The sequence below is a fragment of the Choloepus didactylus genome, chromosome X (genome assembly GCF_015220235.1).
Source record: "Choloepus didactylus isolate mChoDid1 chromosome X, mChoDid1.pri, whole genome shotgun sequence".
Lineage (NCBI taxonomy): Eukaryota > Metazoa > Chordata > Mammalia > Pilosa > Megalonychidae > Choloepus > Choloepus didactylus.
This window is the reverse complement of record NC_051334.1, coordinates 187,428,970-187,446,787: the sequence shown is the minus strand read 5'-3', so window position 1 is coordinate 187,446,787 and position 17,818 is coordinate 187,428,970. Positions and strand designations below refer to the sequence as shown.

Genomic DNA, 17,818 nt, shown 5'->3' with positions numbered 1-17,818 from the left:
CACTGGTGCTGCCCTAAAGGTAGACAAATAAATCAGTGGAACAGAAGAGAGACCAGATCCTCTCCTTGGAGAAACGGGGAGTCATTTTATATTCGGGATTATAGGCTTTACAGTAAACATAAGTCAGTGCTTCTGCCCTGAGTTTATACCTTGGGGAGGGTGAATTAGGGAAATCTTTCCTTGGTTGATAAACACAACGGCACTAAAGGCTGTCGGCGAGGGGCTTCGCCGGGGTCCTGCTCAGTCGGGTGCCTGGCTTGGAGAAGCTCTTGGCTCAGTGAGGGCCTGATTGTGTCTGCCACCGGTTGTAGAAGCTCATCCCTCCGTCCCACATGGCTTCATTTTTAGTAAAAAGAACTGGTCAGCGCCCCCCCCCCCCATTTGGTTAAGGTTTAGTAGTTGAAAATTAATAGTTTGATTTTCTTAACCGTAACTCTGGTTTCCGTGTGTGCCCCAGGGAATGTGCTTCATTCGGACCAGCCGCCCAGAAACTCCAGTGATTTATACCCAGTATGAGAGCTTTGAGATTGGACAGGCCAAGGTAAGAGCTCACGTTCTCCAAGATTTCCTCTTGTTTCATGGGAAGAGAACTCTGTTCTAAACCTCCTCACACTCGGCCTCACCTTTGCGTTGCCCTAGTTTCAAAAAAGAGTTAGTGGTGGCCTTTGCCTCTTTTTCCTTAGAAGGAACATTCTGCCTTGTTCAGCTTGAACTGAACTTTTTCCCTTTTCCAAATAGAGTCACTCTTTGTTGAACTTCTAAAGATTAAGTAATATCAACTTGAGGGCCCTCAAGTTACTTGACTATAAACTATCACAGCCTCAAGCTACACAAAACAATAGAAACCATTTCAAATGGATAACGGAGCCGTTAGGTGACAGATTTTACCAATGTCAGGCCAGGAGGAAAAGGGCACGCTGGAAATTCTGTGGCCAAGTGGGGGGGTTGCACTTGGGATGTGGGGTGCTGGCTGAGCCGGGCACTGTGCCTGTGCTGGTTTGAGTGTATTGTGTCCCCCAAATGCCATTATCTTTGTGGTCTTGTGTGGGGCAGACATTTTTGGTGCTGGTTAGATTTGCTTGGAATGTGCCCCACTCAGCTGTGGGTAATGATCATTTCGATGAGATGTTCCCATGGAGGCGTGGCCCCACCCATTCGGGGTGGGCCTTGATCAGTGGAGCTATATAAATGAGCTGACTCAGAGAGAGGAAACTAAGAGAGTGCAGCTGGGAGTGATGTTTTGAAGAGGAGCAAGCTTGCTAGAGAGGAACGTCCTGGGAGAAAGCTGTTTTGAGGCCGGAGCTTTGGAGCAGACGCCAGCTGCCTTCCTAGCTAGCAGAGGTTTTCTGGACGTCATTGGCCATCCTCCGGTGAAGGTGCCCGATTGCTGATGTGTTGTCTTGGATGCTTTGTGGCCTTAAGACTGTAACTGTGTAGTGAAATAAACCCCCGTTTTATAAAAGCCTATCCATCTCTGGTGTTTTGCATTCTCCAGCATTAGCAAACTAGAACAGATTTTGGTACCAGAGAAGTGGGGTGCTTTTGCTGCTGAGTTTGCAAATACCAAACATGTTGGAATGGCTTTTTAAATGGATAAGGGGGAGTTTCTGGAAGAGTTGTGAGGAGCTTGATAGAAAAGGCCAAAACTGCTTTAAAGAGACTGTTTGTGGAAATATGGACTCTAAAGATACTTCTGATGAGGACTTGAGCAGAAATGATGAATGTGTTGTTGCAAACTGGAAGAAAGGTGATCCTTGTTTTAAAGTGGCACAGAATTTGGCAAAATTGAGTCCTGGTGTCAGATGGAAGGAAGAATCTGGAAGCAACAACCTGGAATACTTAGCTGAGGAGATCTCCAGACTATGTGTGGAGGACGTATCCTGGCTTCTCCTTGCAGCTTATAATAAAATGCGAGCAGAGAGAGATAAACTTAGAACTGAACTCTTGGGTTCAAAGAAACCAGAAGTTGATGGCTTGGAAAATTACAGGCTTCCAGGGGGTGGAATCCCAGAAGCTACAGCCCAACATGAGGATGTAACCAAACGTGGAAGCCAGCCACCATTTCAGTACAAGCCAAGATTGGAAAAGGAGTTAAGCAGAAAGGATTTGTGGAAAGTCCTATTGTCTGATGGCTTTGACCCCTGCATGCTTCATGCAAAGCCAACAGAATTTTTGCGAGATCTTTATAGACAGAGCCATTGCCAGTCTGGACTGGAGGAGACAGACAAGGAAAAAATTAAAGGAAAAATCTCTTCAAAGACAGAGCCATGGAGGTTGAGGTCTGGAGTCAGGAGGTCTCGGGCTGGGAGAGTGGAGCAGCCCACATGCATGGAAAGGGTGAGTTTGCCCTGGAGGTCGAGGGCGGGCTTTCCGCCTCGATGCTCTGGAAGAGTTTTGCCACCTCAGGTCCCAAAGAGGGTGGAGCACATTTCCAGGGAATTGAGGAGAGCCTGGCTGCCACCACACTGTTCTGAAGGGGTTGAGCGTGTGCCCCGGAGATGGAAGGGAATCCGGGAGCTGCCCCGAGGTTTGAGGAGGGTGGAGCCGAGAAGGTGGTCTCCCCAATGTGTGGAAGTGTTGGAGCACTCACCCAAGCATTTGGAGAAGAATCAGCTGCCAAAAAGGCCCTTGGGAAGGGTTAAGCTCCCGCTCTCTCAAGCCCCAAGGATGCAACGTCGTTCTGTTAATGACTCTCAGACTTTGAAATCTAATGGAGTTTGTCCTGCAGATTTTAGGAACTGTTTTGGTCCTGTTAACCCTGTTTTCCTTACTGTTTCTCCTTATGGCAATGGAAATGTTTATCCTATGAATGTCTCTCCTTTGTATATTGGGAGCACATAATTTGTTCTAAGTTCACAGATCCACAGCTAAAGAAAAATTATGCCTTAGGAATGGCCATGCCTAAATTGATTTTGATGGGGTTTTGTATTTAACTTTTGTTACTGAATTTATTTAAGTTTTTGTGATATTGTGATGAAATGAATGTATTTTGTATTTGGAAAGATGATGTCATTTTGGGGTCCAGGGGGTGGAATGTGTCAGTTTGAGTGTATTGTGTCCCCCAAATGCCATTATCTTTGTGGTCTTGTGTGGGGCAGACATTTTTGGTGCTGGTTAGATTTGCTTGGAATGTGCCCCACTCAGCTGTGGGTAATGATCATTTCGATGAGATGTTCCCATGGAGGCGTGGCCCCACCCATTCGGGGTGGGCCTTGATCAGTGGAGCTATATAAATGAGCTGACTCAGAGAGAGGAAACTAAGAGAGTGCAGCTGGGAGTGATGTTTTGAAGAGGAGCAAGCTTGCTAGAGAGGAACGTCCTGGGAGAAAGCTGTTTTGAGGCCGGAGCTTTGGAGCAGACGCCAGCTGCCTTCCTAGCTAGCAGAGGTTTTCTGGACGTCATTGGCCATCCTCCGGTGAAGGTGCCCGATTGCTGATGTGTTGTCTTGGATGCTTTGTGGCCTTAAGACTGTAACTGCGTAGTGAAATAAACCCCCGTTTTATAAAAGCCTATCCATCTCTGGTGTTTTGCATTCTCCAGCATTAGCAAACTAAAACAGTGCCCTTGCCAAGAAGCTGCACGTCACTCACATTACCTCAGCATCCTCACAGATGCCCAGGGCTGTCCGCACCCCTGGTGTGCAGATGGGGGCGGAGGGGTTAAGTACCTCCCTTGCTCAATGGTCCACAGTTAGCACCAAGACCCGATTTGGGCCCAAGAACGCACCTCCGACCGCTGAGTTGGCCACCCCTCGCGCCATGCCTGCCCAAGGCGGCCAGGTGGAAGCCAGGGAAGTTGACAAAGCCAACAGGTGACTCCAATTCAGCACCTGGAGATAACCTTACTGATGTTTCTGGCATGTGTCCCTCCTGCCTTTTTGCCTCAGCATCTATTTATATTTCATATAGTTGAGACCACACTGCAGAGAAAAGTTTCCCTATCTGGCTCTTATCCTGTAGGCGCCTTATCATGTCATCAGGGTCCTTCCTAAATGGGTACGCTACCTGTGGCCACTCTGGACAGAGCCACCAGTGACATTTGACTGGACTGAGTGGGCTAGGCAGGCACGCGCTTGTGATCAGGGGCTCCAGAACTCCGAGTGATGATGTGGGCTCCAAATGGCCATCATAAAGCCAGTCTGCTCCTGGCCACCCGGCAGCTGGGAAACACTGCTGGTTTGAGTAGCAAGTGTCAGCTGCAGGTTCTCCTGTCCCCTGGGCTCCGACACTGAAATTCAAGGCCATGGGTTCCAGCTGTGGGGAGGGGGAGGTGGGTGTCTGGATGACAGTCACCTGGTTTGCAGAGGTTCCTCATAGCTCCCCCCACCCACCCACCCCATGTGTGTGTGTATCTCTGTCTCTCTCTCTTATATTTTATGGAAAATAAATATTTGCCCAGACCAAAAGAAGCAAATTTCCTGATGGTAAAGGACATGAGTTAAAATGCATGTGATGATATGCATGGCATGGGTAACTAAAGAGCCAGGTCTTGCAGAAGGGCTAGGGTTAGAGATAGGGATGAGATAGAGATAGAGATAGAGATTGAAGGCTAGGTCAACCTCAGAGGGTGGAGTGGCTTAGAAACCCGGAACACCTGTACTATCAGCAGCGGTTCATTGTTTCTGGTGGTGTTTTTGTTTGTTTGTTTTTGTTTGTTTTTTAAGCACTGGTTCTTGAACTACAGGAAGCCTATAGAGAGGGCTATAATTCTGGATGCCTTCAGAGGGTGACTTTGGAGGAAACAAGATTGTGAAAAAAGACAGGGAGCTCTGCCTTTGCGCTCAGAGTAGTAGGTTGCCGACATCAGACAGACTGGTTGCTGGTGGCAGCCCTGCCCGGCATTCGTGGGAGCTTGCTCTGAGATTCGGTTTCCCCCTCGGCAACATGGACCCACAGGACACATGCCCCACAGGGAGGTCAGAGCATGTGGCAGATGCTCAGAGAGGCTGGCACACACGTGAGACCAGTCATCAGCACCCACCCCTCAGTGGGTACAAGCTGGTGTGCGTGGCCATGCCCCAGCATGCGGGTGGACGGTTCAACCCATTTCCAGCCCTCTGCCCTCTAGATCCCAGTTTTAATCTCAAGTTCTTGGTTAGAGGGTCCTTCAGTGTGTGTATTATGTAAGAACTCCATCATTTGGTGCTGTGAATGAAGAGCAGAAGGAGACGAATTGGTAAAACAGATATGAAATGGGGCCTGTCACAAAGCACGTGTCCTTGTTTTAAAATGCATCTGGTTCAGCTTCTTTGCCTAGTGAGTGACTAAGGAGTGAAAGGATTAGCGCTGGGGAAATGGAGCAGGATTTCCTCCACGTTGACCTGCCCTTTGTACAAAGTAACTGTAGCATTTTGTTCTTTTGGGTGCTGTCGCAGGTTGTCCGCCACAGCGTCAATGACAAAATCACAGTCATCGGAGCTGGAGTGACTCTGCATGAAGCCTTAGCAGCTGCTGACGATCTCGCTAAACAAGGTCAGTCGATTATTTCCGAACAATGGGCGTCCCCGCTGGGGCAAGGTGGGGCTTAGACTGCCTCAGGGACCCTGATGGATCCTTGGATTTTGATCCCCACAAATTCTTTATTCTATGTCCACTTTCCATGATTGGTTCTCATTGTTCTTGTCGTTCTCCAGATATTCCTGTCCGTGTCATCGACCTGTTTACCATCAAACCCCTGGATGCTGCCACCATCATCTCCAATGCGAAAGCCACTGGCGGCCGCCTTCTTGTTGTGGAAGATCACCACCAAGAAGGTGCAGGGGGCCTGGGATTCTCGGGCAAGGGGCTTTGGCCTTGAAGGGTTCTGGTGGCCTGGAGATGGATCCGTGCTCTGCTGGCATCCCCTCCAGCCACCACCTTCATTACGACTCTCTGCAAATGCACTGATTCAGGGCTCGCCTGCACTTGCACTCCCCCCCACCCCTGCCATCTAGACAGGGTCCCTAAGGAGGGGGGACCTTGCCCACATTGATTTTTGTGTCCCCAGCACAGGGCACAGTGCCCGGTCCCCAGGGGTGCTTCAGTGGCAGCACAGAGGAGTGTCTGATCTGGCATTGTGGGTGGGGAGGGGTCAGAAAAAGCTTCACAGATGCTTTTGAGGTTTGAATGATGACTAGTTTGCCACGGAGAAAACAAGAGCAGGACTAGGGCCTGGCAAGCAGAGGGCACAGCAAATGCTGAAGAGAGAATGTCTCCCAGGGAGACGGGCCTGAGTGATGATTGGGCTGCGGATGGTGAGGTGGGGCAGACGTGAGACGAGGTGCTTCATACGTTGGCATGTCAGGGGTCCCCAGGACCACACCCATGATTGACGATTTGCTAGGACTCGACGATTTGGCATATAGTTACCCTCACAGCCGAGGTTGGTTACAGCGGAAGGCTACTTGACAGGGGCGGCTCAGGGAAAGAGGCACGGCGGGGTCTGGAGAGATCCACGCGCAGGCTTCCCATGTCCCCTCCCTCCCGCGAGGGGCACACTGGGCGAGCTCCTTCCTCCAGCAACAAAAATTGCCGTCCTGTGTGGGCGTTTCTGCCCAGGGGAGCCCGTTAGGGGCTCAGCACCCCAGGTTTTTATTGGGGTCTGGTCACAGGGCACCCTCTGCTGAGTGAGGACCCACATCCCAGGAAGGAAAGCACATGTTCCCGTAAACCACGTTGTCTGCACAAACAGCTTGGGCACACTTGGGAGCCTCCTTGTCGGCAGGGAAAGTTCTACCTCAGGGAACTTACCAGCCAAGCTGTGAGCGGCCCCTTCCGAAGGTGGTAGCCTCAGGCCGGCTGCTGTGACTTTTCTGTACCATTCATTTGTTCTGAGTATTTTGGGGTCCCTGGCAGCTATGAGAATCTGCACTCCATGGATCCCCACATCCCTGGAACCCTGCTCAAGAGCAGGCCCGCTCTGGGCACAGACGGAAGTGATTTGGAGACATGCAGACTAGGAGGGCCCTTTGGGCCAGTCAGAGAGTGCCTGTTTACATGAGTAAATGACTAGCCAAAAATATTTTTCCCTGAGAACCGGTCAACTCAGAGGTTTCCATTTATCATGGGGCTTTGAGGCTGACTGGCCCCTTCCAGAAAAGATCCAAACGTCCCTTGCTTCCCCAGGTGGCATCGGGGAAGCCGTCTGTGCAGCAGTCTCCATGGAGCCTGACATCCTCGTGCAGCAGCTGGCAGTGTCAGGGGTGCCGCGAAGTGGGAGACCCAGCGAACTGCTGGAGATGTTTGGAATCAGCGCCAGACACATCGTGGCAACTGTGAAGTGTCTTTTAGTGGATGAAACCTGCCGGTTCCTTTAAAAGTCACTCTGTTGGCTCGGGCCTTCCAACACCAGCATCTTTCTTCACATGTTCATGCTAGTTGTTACAAATCCCTGCCTGTGTACCTGTTTCTCTTTAAAAGCCAAACCAGTAAACACTTTTCTATCATTCCTAGTTCAAGTTAACTACCTCTGTTAAACCCTGACTACATATACAAAGGTCACTCTCATTTTTGAGTCATTAAAGCGTGTTACAAAACTTTAGGTAGCAGAAGAACAAACAAAACCATGACCAAATATTAAGTTTTCTGATAAGACCACAGATACCCAGCTGCCCCGTGGTTGGGAACCGAGTTGCTTAAATGTGTGTAATTTCCTTTGTAAGTAAAGAAAATGTGGATTAACTTGTGCCTGTCCGTAGCCCAGTGGGGAAGTCTCCACCCGTGTCAGACATACCACCGTCCCTAGCCCTGCCTCGCACGCAGTGCTGCCTACCTGCAGCCTCCTGAGGCACATGTGAGCACCGTTGCCTGGGAATCTCCTCCAACATTTGCCCTCATCTCCCCTCTCCAGTTCAGAGGCTGGAGAGCAGCAGCAGGAGCTCTTAGGGTGTGTCGTGCTGCAGGCGCTGCCTGCTCTGGAAAGAGAATTCAGAAGCATGTCATTTTCTCAGTGACCAAAGCAGACCACTCACCTTATTCACTTACTACAGTTACCAGTCAAAGTAAATGTTAAAGCATTTCAAAAGCAGCTGCTTCTCTGTGCCTTGCGTCTGTGTGGTTTGGTTTCTCCCTGAGCCCCTGAATCGGGAAGCTGCTTCTGTCTAAACCCGCAGCAGAGAGCCCCCGCCCCTGCCCCTGCCAAAGGAAGCCTGGGGCAAGGGAGTGGGTGGCAGGGCCACGGCTTGTGCACACTCCTTCCATTCCACTGTGGGGCACCGATTATGTGCCTGCAGTACAAGAGTACCAGTCAGAGCTGTTAAAGACAGGCCTGAGGGTGAGAGCCAGGCTGGAAATGACGCTGAGCACACGTGTCTGCATGTCACGGGATGAGTTCCTGATTGTTACTCTGCTCATTAAGCAGCTGCCTTCGAGCTGGTTTCCTCTTTTTGTAAGGGGAGGGGGATCGTTGCCCTGCTCGTTTCACAAAACTTAAAAATTATTTGGTAAAGATAATGACAGTTGTCATAGGGTCGTTGTAGAAAACAGAAAATGCAAATAAAAAATGTTAACCTCTCTGGTCTCACCATCTTGGGGCAATACTTTTTTCTGGTGCAGATTCTGATTTTTATAATGTCTATTGATAGGTGATTTACATATACAATACAATTGGCCCATTTAAAGTGTACAATTGCACGGGGTTTTGCATATCCACAAGGATGTGTAACCATCATCAAGGTCTAATTCCAGAACGTTTTCATCACCCTGAAAAGAAACCCCATACCCCTTAGCACTCATGCCCCATCGCCCCTGCCGGCCCCAGGCAAGCACTTTCTCTCCCTCTAGATTTCCCTACTGTGGCCATTTCCCAGAAATGGGCTCATACAGTATATGTCCTTTGCATCCGGATCCCTTCCCTTAGCATCTGCTTCCAGACTCCAAACCTGATCCCTGTTGTAGTGTGTCTGTACTTTATTATACAGCTGAACACTGCTCTGTGGTGTGGATACACCCCGTTTTGCATATCCATTCATTGGTTGATGGATATGCGGGTGGGTTCCTCTTAGGGGCTACCGCAAATAGTGCCCCTGTGGACATCCGTGTACCCGTGTTTGTGTGGAGGTGTTTGCAGTTCTCCAGGGGATCTACCTAGGCCTGGGATCCCTGGGTCTTGAACACCGTTTTGTGAGGGGTAAATAAGATAATGTGCCAGGAAATACGTGTGGCGTATATTAGAACCACTCTTTCTTGCATTCAGCTGTCAAACGCCGGGTTTGCTGATCCTCGGCGGAGCAACCAAAGCTGGTCCAGGATTAAACCCGAATTCCGAGAGGCAGTCAGGACTCCACGAGCCTGCTTTCAGGGAGCCCGGCTTAATTACGACACGACCTGGGTACTGGGAAACCCTCACGTCCAGGAGGGGGAAACACGCTGACCCCCAGGGTACCGTGAGGGCGGTGGGGGCGGGGGACACACCGGAGAAGCGGCAAGGGATCCCGGCAGCGGAGCACAGGCCAAAGGGGCTGAGAGCCACAAGGCCTGAGGGGAGACAGGACCCCCCAGGATCCCCCGCCGGCCGACCCCCTCTGCGCCCACCCCAGCTGGGCGCCTCTGCCTGCCTCTCCCCGCCCCGGCCGGGCCCCATGGGGTCCCCCCGCTGGTGCTTCACCCCTACCCACCATGGGCCACTGCCCTGAGCCGCCCCGCGCGCCTGTCCCCGCCGGCTGGCCCTTTCCCCCGGGCCCCGGCCAATCCGCGCACCTCCCACCTCACGTCACTGGTTTTTGTCCCGTCACGCCGCCCACGTCCACGGCGCCCTCGCCGGCCAGCTCTGGTGTCGGACACCCAGCGGGGAAGGGCGGGGGTGTGGCCGCAGGGAGGGGAAGGGAGGCCCCACCCCCACCCCGCAAGCACGTGCGGGCCCCGGGGCGCCTCGACAGGCACCCTCCACCGCCCCGACAGGCCGCGGCGGGGTGGGGGGCCGGGACCCCATCACGTCCCAAGTGGGATTCCAGATGTCAGTGAGAAAGAGAAGCCAGCGGAGTCACAGTCACAAAGCAGTTCAGGGACTAAGTGCCTGGGGGGCACAGGGGGAAAGTCCCCCCATCCCTAGCCTGGCAGAAGGGAGCCGAGGACACTTGAGCATGTGGCAGAGCAAACGAGGGATAAGTGTGCACAGGGTGTACAGGGAAGTCGACTGGGAAAGAAGGCAGGGGTCTGGCCAACAGCGGCTTGGAGCCCAGCAGGAGACAGTCTGTCCCGCCATGGGGAGCTGAGGCTTTCAATGAACCCCACTGGGTGTTCTTTTGGGTGCCTTCACCACTCAGAAAGGAATGGTTTTCAAGGAATTAAAAACCAGTTGACACTTAGGAGGATGGTATGTTATGTAAATATATCTCAATCAAATTGCATTAAAAAAAAAAAACCAGTTGACTGTGCATCCCTTGAGAGGGCCTCCCCCCCACCAAAGACTAAAAGAACTGCCCCCCATAAAACCCCCACGCAAACATGTTTCTGTGAGTTATCATATTGTTAGTAATCACATTTGCATTGCTCTTCTGAAAATATTAAAGATACAGGGTAAAATAACTCTGGGTTGGTGAACTCAAGAGCCAGTATTCTCAATGTAAAAGAAAAAGTGCAAATATAAGCTCAAATAACTAAGAGCACTGCAATCCTAACTTTCATTTGGGGATATCAGTGTGAACCCATGGGGACTTTTCCTCCAGAAAATTCTGTTGAGGGAGATGGTGCAGACGTGATTTAAGTAAGGTGGAAATGCTGGTGGAAGGACGGCGTTGTGCTTCACACAGAGGCAGGGGGCGACAAAACACACCCTCAGCAAGATCTTTGGCACATAGCCCCCTAGGGTGGTTTGAAGCTGGATGTACCCCAGAAAAAAACAGGTTCTTAAATCTAATTCATTACTGTGGGTGTGACCCATTGTAAGTAGGACCTTTTGATGAGGTGACTTCAGTTATGGTGTAACCCACCTCATTCAGGATGGGTCTTAATCCTATTACTGGAGTCCTTTATAAAAGAATGAAATTCAGACCAAGAGAAAAAGCCACGGAAGCAAGAAGCTGAAACCAACAAAACCCGGAAGAGAAGGGAGAGACCACCAGATGCCTTGCCATGTAACAGAGGAGCCCAGGATCACCAGCAGCCTGTCTTCGGGAAGAAAGCATCACTGTCCAAACAGATCTCACAAAAATCTTGTTGGCTTGGCATGAAGTACACAGGGGTCAAAACTGTCAGACAACAGGAGTTTCCACAAATCCTTTTGGGTAACTCCATCTCCAATCTTGGCTTGTACCGAAATGGCGGTCGAGTTCCACGTTTGGTTAAATCCTCACATGGGGCTATAGCTTCTGGGGTTCTACCCCCTGGAAGCCCAGAATTTTCCAGACCATCAGTTTCTGATTTCTTTGAACCCAAGACTTCAGTTCCAAGTTTCTCTCTCTCTGCTCACATTCTACTATAAGCTCCAAGGAGAAGCCATGCTATATCCACAACTTTTAGTTTCGAAATCTCATCAGCCAAGTATCCCAGCTCGTCGCTCTCAAATTCTTCCTTCCATCCGACACCAGGACTCAATTTTGCCAAATTCTCTGCCACTTTAAAACAAGGATCACCTTTCTTCCAGTTTGCAACAACACATTCATCATTTCTGCTCAAGCCCTCATCAAAAGTATCTTTAGAGTCCATATTTCCACAAATAGTCTCTTCAAGGCAGTTTAGGCCTTTTATATCAAGTTCCTCACAATTCTTCCAGAATCTTCCCCTTATCCATTTAAAAAGCTGTTCCAACATATTTGGTATTTGCAAACTCAGCAGCACCCCACTTCTCTGGTACCAAAAACTGTTCTGGTCTGCTAATGCTGCTGTTATGCAAAATACTAGAAATGGATTGGCTTTTATAAAGGGGGTTTATTTGGTTACACAGTTACAGTCTTAAGGCCATAAAGTGTCCAAGGTAAGGGGGTACCTTCACTGGAGGATGGCCACTGGTGTCCGGAAAACCTGTTAGCTTGGAAGGCTCATGGCTGGCATCTGCTTGCTCCCAGATTATGTTTCAAAATGGTGTTCTCCAAAATGTTGCTTTTGGGGCATTTTGTCCTCTCTTATCTGCAGCTCCTCCAAAATGTCACTCTCAGTTGCACTTGGAGCGTTTGTCCTCTCTTAGCTTCTCTGGAGCAAAAGTCTGCTTTCAAAGCCCATCTCCAAAATATCTCTGTAAGCTGCAGCTCCTCTCTCTGCATCTGTGCATTCTTCAAAGTGTCCCTCTTGGCTGTTGCCAGCTTGCTCCTTCTGTCTGAGCTTATATCATGCTCTAGTAAACTAATCAAGGCCCACACTGAATGGGCAGGGCCACAACTCCATGGAAATTATCTAATCAGAGTTATCACCTACAATTAGGTGGGTCGCATCTCCATGGAAACACTTAATCAAAGAATTGCAATCTAATCAACCCTAATACATCTGCCCACACAAGATTGCATCAAAGATAATGGCGTTTTGGGGGACATAATACATTCAAACTGGCACAGTGATGCCTCTATTTGGACATTTTCCCAGCCTCAAACCATGAGGGAATAAATTCTCATAGTCTAACCTGATCCATTTCATGGTATTTGGTCTGAACAGCTGAGAAAACTAAAACACCCCCTGAAAACTAAAACACCCCTGAACGTTCTGTAGAAGGGGGCATAGAATTTCTGTGAAACCTCAGTGGTCTGCATGGTGATTCCCCTCTAAGCCCACTGTGATTGAAATAACATAAATGATAAAGGAAGAAGATACTACCCCTAGAGCTAGGGGAACAGAGGGAAGATAGTGGAATGATCAAAAACCTAGAAGGTAGGATGAGGGGAATTGCAGAGGTGGACTCAGATCTCTGAGGAAGGGCTACTACTTTCTCAGTGGAGGAAGCAGCATGATCAGCTGAGAGTGAGAATAGGGCAGGAGGTAATTTCCTTGGCATCATCTTCCAGTTCACTGATTCTCTCTTCAGTAGTATCTAATTTGTTGTTTAATCCATCTGTTGAGTTTTTTATTTTGATGACTATTTTTTTATTTCTAAAGTTCTATTTATTTCTTTTTCAAATCTGCCTAGATTTTTTATTCCTTTTATCCTTTTGATTCCTTCCTTAACATCTTTATTTTGTCATATTTCAGAAGTTATCAAAGATTTGGAGCCCCTGTACATCACAATAATGCCAACAATTTCCAAGGTCTCATGAGAACTAGTCTATAATCTCATGAGAATTCAAAGATAATGCAAGTCTGTATTGGAAAATTCACCACAATTAAGCAGAAGTTTAGAACAGTTGTTATCTGCTGTCACCCTCCTCCTTTTTTTCAGTGATGGCCTGAGGCCTGAGGGGCTAGTCATCCCAGGCTTACCTCTACCTCCTTCGTGACCTACCAGTGTGCCGTGGCACACCATAGGGAATCTCTGAGCAAGGAAGGGAGTCAGAGGCAGTAGAACAGAGCTGTTAAAAGGAGATCCACCCAAAAGCATTGAAAGCAGGGATTCAAGCAGATACTTGTACATCAGTGTTCATAGCAGCATTATCCACAATAGCCCAAAGGTGGAAACAATCCAAATATGCTACAAACACACAATGGAATATTATGCAGCTGTGAAAAGGAACGAAGTTCTCCTACATACTACCACATGGAGGAAACTTGAAAAACATTAGACTGAGTCAGGCACAGAATGAAGAATAGTGTATGATCTCACCTACATGAAATACCTAGAATAAGCAAAGGCGTAGAGAGAGTGTGGCTTACAGGTTACCAGGGGCTGGGGGGAGGATGGGGCATTATTGCTTGATGGGTACAGAGTTTCAGTTTGGGGTGATAAAAAAGTTTTGGAGATGGACAGTGGTGTTGGTAGCACAACATTGTGAATGTGATTAATATCACTGCATTGTACACACGATAGTGGTGAAAATGGGAAATTTTGTTTTGTATATATGTTACCATGATAAATTTTTTTTATGGGAGATCAGACTCCAGAGCTGCACTTCCTTGACCCAAACCCTGGCTCTGCCACTTGCTAGCTAGTAACTCTGGCAAGCTACTTAACCTTTTGGGGTCTTATTTTCCTCCTTTACTCATCTCTGAAAATGGGGATAGGAGTAGCACCAACCTCTGAGAGCTGCCACAAGGATGGAATGAGTGAGTTTGGGTGAAGCAATATGCACAGCATTTGGCATGCAGAGACCCTGAGTGGCTGTTAGCTTGCATTATGCTCTGGGCCCTCTCGGATAACTGTACCCTCTGAACGTTTCAGTTGTCTGGTCGTACTCTCGGATGTATCGGCTGATTCTCAATTAGGGCAGCCCGTGCCTCGCAATCTTAGATTGTTGTCTCCCCACTTCGACTTTATCTCCGGGAATCCTGTGTGGGATTCCTGGTGCGGAAGTGCCCCCTTCCGGAGAGGTTGGGTTTGCTTCTGCCAGGAGCCCCAGCACGATTACAGCACTGAGCCAATCGAGTCATCCTCTCAGCTGGGGCTGGCACACCACGAAGGCCACATCAAGCCCCCTGCAGGTTTGTGCTTCAAGAATGCTCAGTGGAGGCTCCTCTGCCCACCACGTCAGAGTCCAAGCCTAGATGGGCCCGCTGCTTTTTCGCATTCCTGTGCCAAGGTGCCCATTTTGTCCCATCCTTCCTTTTCACCATGGCAGTAACCCTTCAAGAGTGCTGGTTTTGGGCTGGGATATCAGTTCCAACTCACTCCCTGTTCCAGTTTGCTAAAGCTGCTGAAATGCAATATGCCAGAAATGGATTGGCTTTTGCAATGGGGATTTATTACGTTACAAATTTACAGTTCTAAGGCCATGAAAATGTCCCAATTAAGGCATCAAGAGGAAGATACGTTCTCTGAGGAAAGGCCGATGGCATCTGGTGTTCCTCTGTCACATGGGAAGGTACACAGATGGAGTCTGCTGGTCCTTCTCTCCTGGCTCTGGTTTCAAAATGTCTCTGTGCTTCTGTCTCAGCTTCTCTCTCTTAGCTTCTCTCTTAGCTTCTCCCGGGGGCAAATTCTGGATTACATATCTTAGCTTCTCTTGGCTCTCTCTCTCCATGGGCTCTCTTAAAGGACTCCAATGAAGGAATAAGACCCACCTTGAATGGGCGGGGTCACATCTCCATGGAAACAACCTAATCAAAAGGTCCCACCCACAGTAGAGCTGCCCCCACAAGATTGGATTAAAAGAACATAGTCTTCCTGGGGAGGAATCTGGACCCGGCATCGTGGGATGGAGAGCATCTTCTTGACCAAGAGGGGGATGTGAAAGGAAATGAAATAAGCTTCAGTGGCAGAGAGATTCCAAAAGGAGCCGAGAGGTCACTCTGGTGGGCACTCTTACCCATTATAGACAACCCTTTTCAGGTTCTAATGAATTGGAATAGCTAGCAGTAAATACCTGAAACTATCAAACTACAACCCAGAACCCATGAATCTTGAAGACGATTGTATAAAAATGTAGCTTATGAAGGGTGACAATGTGATTGGGAAAGCCATACGGACCACACTCCCCTTTGTGCCGTATATGGATGGATGAGTAGAAAAATGGGGGAAGAAAAAAAAAGGCACCCAGTGTTCTTTTTTACTTTAATTGTTCTTTTTCATTTTAATTTTTATTCTTATTATTTTTGTGTGTGTGGTAATGAAAATGTCAAAAATTAATTTTGGTGATGAATGCACAACTATATAATGGTAATGTGAACAATTGAATGTATGCTTTGTATGACTGCATGGTATGTGAACATATCTCAATAAAAATGAATTAAAAACAGTTTAAAAATGTAGTCTTTTCTGGGGTACGTAACAGATCAAAAACAGCACACTCCCCTTTCCTTGATACTCCAGCCTCAGCTCCTGCTTGGACCTCTGGCTTTTGTCTGCCCTTTGTTTCCTGACTCAGGATTTCCCTCACTTACCTGCAAGCCCAGGTGTGCACTTAAAATGATGCTTCTCAAATTAAGACCACAACGAGATACCATCTCACACCAGTTAGAATGGCTGCCATTAAACAAACAGGGAACTACAAATGCTGGAGAGGATGTGGAGAAATTGGAACTCCTGTTCATTGCTGGTGGGACTGCATAATGGTTCAGCCACTCTGGAGGACGGTCTGATGGTTCCTTAGAAAACTAGGTATTGAGTTACCCTTCGCTCCAGCAATTTCACTTCTCAGTGTATACCCAGAAGATCGGAAAGCAGTGACACGAACAGATATCTGCACGCCAATGTTCATAGCAGCATTATTCACTATTGCCAAAAGATGGAAACAACCCAAATGTCCTTCAACAGATGAGTGGATAAACAAAACGTGGTATATACACACAATGGAATACTATGCAGCTGTAAGAAGGAATGAGGTTGTGAAACATATGACAACATGGATGAACCTTGAAGACATAATGCTGAGTGAAATAAGCCAGGCACAAAAAGAGAGATACTTTATGTTACCACTAATGTGAACTCTGTGAAAAATGTAAAATAAATATTTTATATTGTAGAATGTAGGGGACCTAGAGATAGACAGCAACTAGTGAAGGGGGAACAATAATCTAATAAGAACAGATAAGATATGGCGAGTAATCTTAATGATATGGGAACGCTCAGGAATGACTATGGTATATTAATTTTCTTGGGGTATGGTAAGAACATGTTGGAAGCAATGTAGTTATTTTAGGTTATTTGTTTTTCTTATTCTTTTGTTTTGTTTGAAATGTTTTTTTTAATTTTTTGATAAAGTATTTTTTTAAAAAAAGACCTAAAAATGATGCTTCTTATTGTTCAAATAACATTTCTAAGAGATTTGTAGCGACGGCAAGTCTTACAATCACTTATTTCCTTGTCTTTTTCCCAAATGGGGCCGGGGACTCCTGGAAGGCTGGGTGGCTGCGTATCTTTTCCTGCCTACCTTTACTACGGAGTCCCACCCTCAGTCCCTGCTGAGCTAACAATGGGTCACTTGACAAGGACCCCAAGCCACAGCTGACCGAGCCAGAGACGGAGACCTGGCCAGCTGGGGCCCACTAGAAATTTGCAATGGGGACCCAGAAGTTCCCACCAGAGTCTCGGTAGTCTCAGTTGAGGGTTTACGCTGAGCGTTCAGGGAGACAGTGGAGGCCGAGAGAAGATGCCACCATGGGCCCAGGGCCACGGCGTGGGCTTGTTCGTTGTGTCATTACATCAGGACGCTTTTCTAAGAGCGCTAGAGGGGGGCTGCTGGCCCACCTGCTTTCTGTGCCTCGGACCCATGCACCTGCCTGGAGAGAAAAGTGCTGCCTTCTAATCTGCAGGGGGCTTGTGGCAGGCAACCCTGGGGCCCAAGACAGCTGCCCGGGAGAACTTGCAGCCTGGGACAGCAGTGAGGAGAGAGGGCCTGGCTTCCCGGCTGCTGGCTCCTCTCCCAGGGAGGCCTGGCCCCTCTCCTTCCTGCCTTTTGGTTTCCATGAGCCACCCCTGTCTCAGTCCCATAAAGGTCCCCTTTTTGCACCAGCAAATTAAAGTGGGATTCTCCACTGCGAGCATCCCAGCCTGGATACTGTTGTCTCGTCCCTGGACCTGGGTGATTGTGCCATCCTCACCCACGCCATGGTATAGTGCGTTTCTTGACTTTTTTGTTTTGTTTTTTTAATTTTAATGGTGACTCACCCACTAGAAAGCAAGCTCCAAAAGTAAGAGGACCAAGCCCAGTGTCTCCTCGAACAAAGTAGTGTTTTCCCCATCACGCTGCCAGAGGATGGAGAAGGAAAGGATGTGGGTTTCTCCAGTCCCTGACAAGCCGAGGCCAAAGTTCACATGGAAAAGAAAATGTCCAAAAATGGTCTAGAAAGTTGGAAAAGCCATAATGATGGGGGGCAGGTCCACTTGA

General features: G+C 48.5%; 1 protein-coding gene across 2 annotated transcripts in view; it reads left to right on the top strand.

Annotated features, from left to right (window-relative positions):
* The window catches only part of TKTL1 (transketolase like 1), a 32,277-nt gene extending 24,320 nt beyond the window's left edge, over positions 1-7,957 (top strand). For both annotated transcript variants that reach the window (XM_037821478.1, XM_037821479.1), the window contains 4 exons: positions 458-541; positions 5,375-5,471; positions 5,633-5,752; positions 7,104-7,957. In XM_037821478.1, coding sequence (XP_037677406.1) covers positions 458-541; positions 5,375-5,471; positions 5,633-5,752; positions 7,104-7,294 — 492 coding nt within the window. In that variant the 3' untranslated portion in view covers positions 7,295-7,957. The remainder of the gene's footprint in view (positions 1-457; positions 542-5,374; positions 5,472-5,632; positions 5,753-7,103) is intronic.
* The last annotated feature ends 9,861 nt before the right edge of the window (positions 7,958-17,818 follow it).